At 36.8% G+C, this 9,030-nt stretch overlaps 1 protein-coding gene across 1 annotated transcript; it reads left to right on the top strand.

Annotated features, from left to right (window-relative positions):
* Positions 1-212: 212 nt before the first annotated feature.
* Positions 213-8,708, top strand: LOC116406185. Its single transcript, XM_031889869.1, has 3 exons — positions 213-749; positions 8,415-8,473; positions 8,581-8,708. Coding segments are annotated over exons 1-3 (417 nt in total). The 5' UTR covers positions 213-392; the 3' UTR covers positions 8,582-8,708.
* Positions 8,709-9,030: the final 322 nt, after the last annotated feature.

The raw sequence follows: 9,030 nt of genomic DNA, 5'->3' as shown, positions 1-9,030 counted from the left end.
TGTCAAAAAGTTTATTTAAACCCTATTCACCCCCTCTAGGGTTGCCATACCGATCCAACATTGATTATAACCAAGATGCCTCAAAGTCGTTCACCTTTGGGATGTGTAATAAAATCCATGGATTTCACATTCAGGGAATTTCAATGTGTTCGACTGACTTTCCAAAGTTACTTTCTCTACTAAAGCCTGAAGCCCTGTATGCTGCAAGAATTAGTGTTGCCAATCGAGGTTGCAACGTTTCAAATGCAACTGATCAGCATACCATTCAAAATTTGAATTTTCAACATGACGAGTTTGTAACTTTAGTGCCCCTTGGAGAAGAAAATGAAATTCAGGGTATGTGTAATTCAGGTTTTGTTCCACAAGATAGTACAATTTAAATTATTCTCCATATGTTGCTTAATTATCTCAGAACGGTTTATTTAAACCAGGATGCAGTGCATGACAGCAACGGTCCGGTTTCTTTTGCAGAAATAGAGAACAACATGACAGCTAGTATGACAGCTAAAAGTGATGTATACGATACCTGCTCTCAAGGATGCTCTTTAGCCAATTCAAAGCATGAGATTTTATCAAGTATTTATCCTAAAAATCCAACCAATCAGTGTACACAAAATTTCTATCAAGAATTTGGAAGTGTAAATGTGGCATCAGAGGACCTCAATTCTGAAGAGAACACATTAGGAAAATCATTTAAAATTATGTTGATGAACATTGCAAACGAAACTAAGAAAACTCAGCTCATGAAGGTACGGTACCAATTTATAGTCTTCTAAAATATTCATCAATCATGTTTCTTTTATGAGATTTTCTATTGATGGTATTGAAGTTTTATATCCTTGGCTTAGTATTCTTTAAAGGGGTGTTTGACAGAAGGAGTGGTCCAAGAAGTTGTGAAATCTAGAAAGTTTTGAACTCTTAGGGCCTAGGACATACGAAGTCAATAAGGCATAAAATTGAAATTTTCTTGTCGGGAGTCCACAAACACTTTTGGCCAAACAAAGAGCGGAAAACTCCACACTTCCCTAATCCTACTCTTCCAACTCCTTGGCTCATACAGCCTCTACGATCTCTAAATACTGATAGGCCCATGGTAGTGAAGGTGTACACCCGTAGGCACAAGAAAGGATTCAGGTGAGGAGGATGGGAAGCTGTATTTGTTGGTCTGAATGTTGCTAGTTAAGGGAGCCATGAGTCTTTTATGCTTTCATATAAATGCTATTATGATTGTTTGGGGAGGGTATGTTTTGGCATAGCTTGTATCAGGTTTCTTAGAATAATTGGGAGAGCTAGAGAAGCTTCTGATTCCTTCCCTCCATTATTGATAAATAAAATTGAGGTTAAGGCTTATCATATACATACCCAGTCATTGAACTTCTCCATATTCCTTAAGAGGCATATCTTGCTTGGCTTATTTGGCTGGCTCTACTCATGTAGGATTTCGAAAGGCGAATCTGACATCCTGCCAAAAATGATTAATCAGTTTCTTTAACTGTTGAACTTTTAGGTTGTATACTAGCAAGCACATGAAGTTTAGGGATTCAATCTTTATATTATTTTTAAGAGTTATTCAATATCCCTACCTAGAATAGACAAATGAAGCTTGAAACTACCCATAATATTAATGCTGTTGTTTAATTATGACATTTTGTTATCGGTCTTTCTAACTTACAAATATCCATCTTCTGATATGTGTTCACATGCATATTTTATGGATGTAGATTTTATAGTATTTCTTTATTTATTTTATATGGCATTAGCTGTGTACATTTTTTTATAAAATATTAATATAAATATTAAACCACCGATTCACCAAAAAGTTTAAGCTGGTGGTTGAAAGAAAATTCAATTATAGCCTTAAGCTTAAGCTACTTTGGTGGACTAGAGAGTATAATCTTAGAAACACTCAATCTGATCAAGTTCTCTGAAGCAAGAATTAAAGTTCGGAAAAATCTTTGCGGATTCTTACCAGCAACTATAGAATTAAAGAGTGAGAACTGAGGAAATTTTTCCCTTAATTTTGGGGATTTTGAACCCTTATAAGCTCCTGTAATAATCCAATCTGATCTATTTCAAAGTGATTTTTCCAATCCTATTGATTTATGTAGAATAAATTCAGTGATTTTAGATGAAGGGCTCCAAAGTGATGGTCTCCCAGATACCTGAATTTTCTCAAACAGAATGCCCCATCCATCTCAAGAAATCCTTTCGAAGCACTTAGGAAGTTGGGTGATGAAGAAGAAAACCTTGTTCGACCGGAAAGAGTTTCAGCCCTTGAATCCTCGCCGAAAAAAATAATTTTCAGAAGGAAAAATTCAAATTTGGGTATAGCTGGGATCTCCACGTACTTAGAAGGGGAAAAGACTTCAATAGAAAAGAGAGAAAAACAGACCTCAAAAGAAGAAAAGGCAGCCAACCGACATTTTATTATCTCAAAAAACAGCTCACCTAGCCCTCCCCAACCAGATTTTTTCAAACTTAATGTATCTGCAGACATTTTAAAAGCTGACACACAGATGGTAGGCCCCAAGAATTTTATTAATCAGAATTCCAATGGCTTTTGGTATTCTGACGAATTGGAGGAAGAATCAGAGTCCTCTCCTCCATCAAGGAACTTCACTTGCGGGCCATCTCCTGTTTTCAGCTCTCAACCAAAATTACCAGCCTCTCCCAAGACTAAAATATCATCTGCAATGAAAGCTATTCCATTTCATGCCAGAAATTTTTCTAAGCACCTCAAGACCTATACCAAAGGGAGAACTTCTTTTCGCAACATTTGGATGAGCTTGGCTAATTCTGATTTATTAGAGGAAAGTTGTGTGAAGATACAAATTCCAAATTCAGTTGGCAAAAGGTCAGTACTGCCTTCCTCCTTAAGTAATAAATTTTCTCAATCCTCCTCCAAACTTTCTGGTTCATTCTTTAATTTTGTGCAAGATACTTCTTGTCTCAAAAAAGTTGAGAGCCTAGAAGATGAATTCATGGAAGTTTAATCAGTCACCAGTGTAAGTAGTGCAGAATTTGAACCAGTTGAGGAAGAAATAATTCAATCAGAGACAGAGAAACAAGAGGACAGTGACTCTCTCGGTCCAGATTTTATTAAATTGTTTTCCTCCCCATAAAAAGAAATTTTGTGCAGGTCAGCAAGTATCCTTCCCCCTCAAGAGTTGGTTCCTTTCTTGGCAGCATGTGAAATTGAATTGATATAAGGCAGAGGTTGCAAAGATGAAGATTATATCATGGAACACTAGAGGATTCATGGGCCATTCGAAACAATTGGCTATTAAAAATCTTTTGAAGAAAGCTAATCCAGATAGAGCATTGATTCCGGGGACCAAAAGAGAAGAGATTGCCAGTTGTATTATAAAGGCACTATGGAGTTCAAAAGGAATTGGCTGGGTCTTTGTTTGAAGCTAGTGGCAGATTAAGAGTTTTGCTGATTATGTGGATAAATATAAGTTGTCGATTATTGAAGTTCGGTCAAGAGAAGGAAGGTCATTACAGTGTGGCTTATAAGTTGTTTCAACATTAATTTATAAGTTGTTTGGAAAGGTTCTCGCAGAAAGATTAAAGAAAGCCAGGCCAGGTATTACTTTGTAAGACCTCCTATTATCTATACCTATAAAAGGAAGGGTAGAAAGGGAAATTCCTTAGCAACCAATGATGAGAGAATAATGGGAGAGGATCGTGCAGGTGGGCCCACTAGGAGGGATGAGAGAGAGAGGTATAAACATGTAATGTTGGGTAGGGGAGGCTAGGTCTTTTTTGGTTATTTCAAGGAGAGTAAAGGCTGCTGTAGCCTGAGGGTATCCAGCCCTGTATAAAGGAGCTGGGTAAGTTTTCTATGTTGTTCTTCCTTTATTTTTCATATCTACTATTGTTGAATGTGTTTTGGCTTTTACATAAATAAAGAATTACAGAGTGCTGCCTCTGTTTAGCCATTTGGTTAGGATATTTTGTGTTTTATTGTTAGAATCCTAAGATATTTCTCCATTACAATGTGGCTTTCTGGAAGAGTGCCAAATCTTGGATCCTATTTTAATAGCAAAAGAAACTTTGGAGGTATATATTATCCGAAAAAAGAAAAGATGGATCATTAAATTAGACCTTGAAAAGGCCTTTAACAGAGTGGATTGGAAATTTTAGAAAATGTAATGCAAAAGAAGATCTTCGACGTAGGATATTGTGTTATATTGGCCAGCCTTTACAGCATCCCCACTTTGAAGTCTTTGATGATCAGGACTTTCGGATCAGCCCTCTGCTTCAAACAGTTTTTGCTCAACCAATCAAGGCTTATTCTTCTTTGTTCTCAGCATGCTGCCTTTGATTATGATTTTGCTTTGGAAAGATTCTTTTTATCATTTTGTTTGTCTTTGTTTTTGTGGCTTTTTGTTTTGATCTTGTGTTGTCGCTTTTTGGATGTTTTGAGGGCACTAAGGGGGTGTCAACCTAGTTTGTGATGCCCGGATGCGCCTGTTGATCTTCCTCTCCCCTTTTGCTCTTTGTATAATCCTCATGTACATTGAGCTTTGTCTCTTTCTTTATATTAATAATAGTGAGACTCGTATCCTTTTTTAAAAAAAGAAAGAAAATTCAATTATATATCACCAACACTCTCCTCACTTGTGGGCTTGAAATATTTGAAAGGCCCAACAACTGGAAATGGATTTTAATTGGGGAGGAAACGAAAATACGAGGCTTGAACACGAGACCTTCTTGGACCACCTGCTCGGATACCATATTGAAAGGGAGACAAACAAACACACAACTTTACGTGGAAACCTGTGTACCAGGAGAAAAACCACTATATTTTTCTTCTTATTATTTTCTGATGAAAAATACAATAGGTACAAGGGAGAATAAATAGAATATACAGAGGAATAAAAAAGGAAAATATTTAGGAATTAAGAAAAATATTCCCATAAACTTTTCATAAATATTCTAAGATTCTAACAATAAAAAGTTCTTTTTATTCCAAATTGTGACTGCTCTAATGTGCAGTTGTTTTCTGATTTAGATGATTGAGGAACTTGGTGGTTCTCTCACTGCTGATGGGAGTACAAGCGCTCATGCCATTACAGGAAAAGTGCGGAAAACTCTAAACTTTTGTATTGCTCTCTTGCAACCTTAGACGAACACTCTTCTATGTGTCCTTTTGGCCTTTGAATACCGATAATCATCTCATTTGCACCAAAGTTAGCGATTCCATGCAGACAAGGCCTTTGCCGTTATTCTTCCATTGCCTCGTAGTTGTGCTTAGGCTGGAAATTGTTGTGAACCTTCTAGATCTAAAAGGGCATAGTTTCTTATTCTACTGCCTATTTACTTTTAGTTAAACATCAAAATCAATTCTTATGTTTGAGTTGGATTGTATCATGCTCTTCCTTTTCAGTTGTTTCTATCGTGATGGTGGGTAGTGGTTGTTAAGACAACCATTAGGCTAATTTGGGTTTCAGGCTTACTTTTCCCATTTTACGTGTAAAATGGCTCAAGCTCACTAATGAAAGATATTTGTTGGCTAGCTAGTGTTTTTATCCTCGATTTCCTTCTTCCCCTAATACATTATGTTATGGAATTTGTTAGATACCTAGATTAGTATAGGGTTGGGGTATAAGGGTAATTAGATATTTAGGAAGTTACTAGTAGTTATTGTGTAAGTGTGGTTACTAGTAGTTATTATGTAAGTGTGGTAACTAGGGTGGTTACATGTTATTATAAATGGAGGGAGGGTAAGTGGGGAGAATTCTGGGGAGTGATATAAGGTTTGGGTGAGAGTACTCAAGAGGGAGGGTTCCAAGTGCTTTATACTTGGTTTTATCTTGTATTTTCTTATAGTTACATTATAATAAATTCAGATCTTGTTCTTGTTAGGAAGTATATGTCTCCAATATTATTTAAGTATATAGGAGAATTAAAAAGGGTAATATTGACCCACACAAATATAGAGAGATTATAGGAGGAGAGAATATCGGAGGAGATCTTTCCCATTAGTTTGTTAGTAAAGCAAAATAAAATGGAGGAAAGAGGAGGGAGAAAGGGGACAAAATATTCCAAAGAAGTAGAGGCTGCCGTCTTTCGTGCTCGGGAGAAGTAGAGGGTCCAAGTCAAGTTCTTTTTATTGTTTGTTTTGGTCATTTTCATGGTTGCGGTTTGTTCTTAGTTTTTCTTGTTCTTTGTTGTGATCCTCACTGGAGTGTGCCTTTAGGAAGTAGATGTGAGTGATTTTTTATTCTCTATACTGTAATTCATTGAGGTAATTCAATAAAGTAAGATACACTTGCCGTATATTTACAGTATCTTAACAAATTGGTATCAGAGCGTTTTACTTGGGAGAACGATAGAGCAGCACAAAAACGGATCAAAGAGAAGTTGGAGACCTCTGATAAGGAAATCTCGGGATACAAGTGGAGTTACACAAGTTGCTGGCAATTGAAGAAAACTTGTTATGCTTGCCAAAAAGCATCGAAAGACTGGTCATCTAGTTGGAAAAACAAGAACGGTTGCTAAATGCATCGAAGAATAGCAGAAGGATAATTTGACGATCTCCGAAGAATGGAAGGATCGTCGAGCAAAGGACCAACGATTGAGAGTATATCGAAGGTGGAGGTAAGACATTGAAGGAAATCAAGGTAGAAGGTAAAACAAACAAGTTTGAAAGGGATGAAAACTCGAACGATCATAGCAAATTCAAGAAGGTTGAAATGCCTGTGTTCAGTGGCACTGATCTGGATTGTGTTTATTTAGAACGGATTGGAATCTTCAGGTCCATAAATTGATGGATTTCAAGAAGGATCTAATCCATAGAAGAATCGAGGAAAACGTGATTGCAACGGTTATACAACGAAGGTGAAGAGGATGGCAAAGAGTGACCAAGAAGAAACTATAGAGGAAGGTCGACGAGGATTACCTGTGAGGCTCGAAATGAAGACTCGAGTGAAGAAAAATTTGTTGCTAAAAGAAACACAAAATGGCTGGTTGCAATGGAGAAAGAAGAAGCCGATAGTTATCGGTCTACAGAGGCTCGAGAAGGTGGTCTGGAATAGGGGTGAATCACGTGACGAGGAAGAAGTTGTTGCACACATGATGGTGCAATGACGTGGTAGAAATTGGTAGGAAAGAGGATTAGGACAAAAGGAACAATCTTGGGTTTTACTATTTCAAGTGGGCTTCAACTTACTCTAAATGAGCTTCAACTTATTCTAAATAAAACATTGGGGGCACATCATTTTGTAGATGAAGTGGGTGGAGAGTTCCAAAAATAGGAGGGAAGAAAAACTTGTATGTAGGTGGGTCCTAGGAATGCAAACGGGCGGCAAGTATGATTTTGGTCTTGACGCAACACTTTGATTATGGCCTAGCCCACTAGAGATGAAGAGTTTGAAAATTAAACACATTGTTGGTGATATGCAAAGGGTTAACTAAGACAATGTGTTTTGGAAAAGGAAAATTCAAGTACACTTGGGCCTGCTTTGTGGGCTGAAGTCAAATGGACCTTATTTGGAATCGAGAGTTTTTCAAAGCCGAAGGGGAGGATTTCTTTTTCAAACATTGAAGAGCCAGAATGCTGGGGATTGTTTGCAATTAAAAAGAGAAAAAAAGAGAAAGGGGGCTTGATCATGTTTGTAAGCACACCTTGAGGACAAGGTGTTTTGAAGCATCGGGTAATGTTAGATAATACCTAGATTAGTATAAGGTTAGGGGTATAAGGGTAATTAAGATATTTAGAAAGTTACTAGTAGTTATTATGTAAGTGTGGTTACATCTTATTATAAATGGAGGGAGGGTAAGTGAGGGGAGAATTCTGGGAAGTGATCTAGGGCATTGGGTGAGAGTACTCAAAGAGGGAGGTTCCAAGTGCCTTATACTTGGTTTTATCTTGTATTTTCTTATAGTTCATTATAATAAATTAAGATCTTGTTCTTGTTAGGAAGTATCCTAACAGAATTCCTCTAGAAGGTCTCATGGTAGCGAATGATAATCTGCGTTAAGTGTGTATTTGTAGGAGTTCTTCTCCCGGACATCTATGGTTGATATTTTTTACCTTTCAATATATCAAAGCCAAGGATTCTTTTGCATTTCTCTATGCTTTTTCTTCACCCAATTATGCTTTTTTCAGTTATATTTGGGAGTAGTATTTCATTTCTTTCATGTGAAATGTTGAACTTCAGTGGTGTTGAGAGTGGAACGTATTATCCTACCTTTTATATTAGTAAACTTGATTTTAAGCAATGTGTTTTTGAAGATTTTATGTTGTAGATTGTTTTTTGTTCTTCAAGCTACTGTTCTTAACTTTGCTTTCTCCTGTTATTGTTCTCAATGATTATCGAGCATATGCATTACCATGTGGCTTCAAGCGTGTCAGTGTGCTCTTGCTCATGAACTATATCTTGTTAGCAAGTTGCAAAATTACTCAGAGCTTGGATTGTCTCCTCCAGTTGGTTAAAGGAAAGCTACCGGGAAGGCAGATTTGTTGGTAAGTTCGAATGGCTTGCTAGTATCAAAGCGTAATGTATTTTCTTCCACTTATGTTTTTCATCCTACCTAATTTTTGTGATTGATTAATTCCTTATTGATCTGCAGACGAGTTGCCTTACATACTAAATGATGATGACTACATATCGAAGTATCGAGCCAGCCTAAAAGCTGTAGTTCTCAAGGCAAAAGCATGTTTTTGAGCTTTATTCGAAGGGTATGATGTTTGCATATCAGCTCACGCTCAACCACACACTAAAACTCTATCCCTGATAGTCAAGTCAGCGCGGTGAAATGTAAGTTCTCTGTTATTGTACAAATCTCGAGTACTAGGTTTGGTTCTCTATATTACACATACAACCACTATAATATTGCTATCCTCCCATCTAATGAAGACGTGAAGTTCTCAACAAACAAGCAGCGTATACGAATTCTAGACATGGGTCAATAAATTATAGACATGGTGACGTGTCATTTTTTTCTAAAAAATATAGGATAGTGCTAGAACACAGTTTTAATATATATAATTTAAAAAGTATGTATCATATTTATATAGAA

The sequence above is a fragment of the Cucumis sativus genome, unplaced genomic scaffold (genome assembly GCF_000004075.3).
Source record: "Cucumis sativus cultivar 9930 unplaced genomic scaffold, Cucumber_9930_V3 scaffold71, whole genome shotgun sequence".
In the NCBI taxonomy this organism is placed as follows: Eukaryota; Viridiplantae; Streptophyta; class Magnoliopsida; order Cucurbitales; family Cucurbitaceae; genus Cucumis; species Cucumis sativus.
Note: the sequence above shows the minus strand (reverse complement) of the source record. Positions and strands in the feature narration are given on the sequence as shown.

Coding starts and splice junctions, on each gene's coding strand:
- LOC116406185 (XM_031889869.1), top strand. CDS start 393: ATGTTGCTTAATTATCTCAGAACGGTTTATTTAAACCAGGATGCAGTG. Junction 750..8,414: donor AGAAAACTCAGCTCATGAAG/GTACGGTACCAA, acceptor AAAATTACTCAG/AGCTTGGATTGTCTCCTCCA.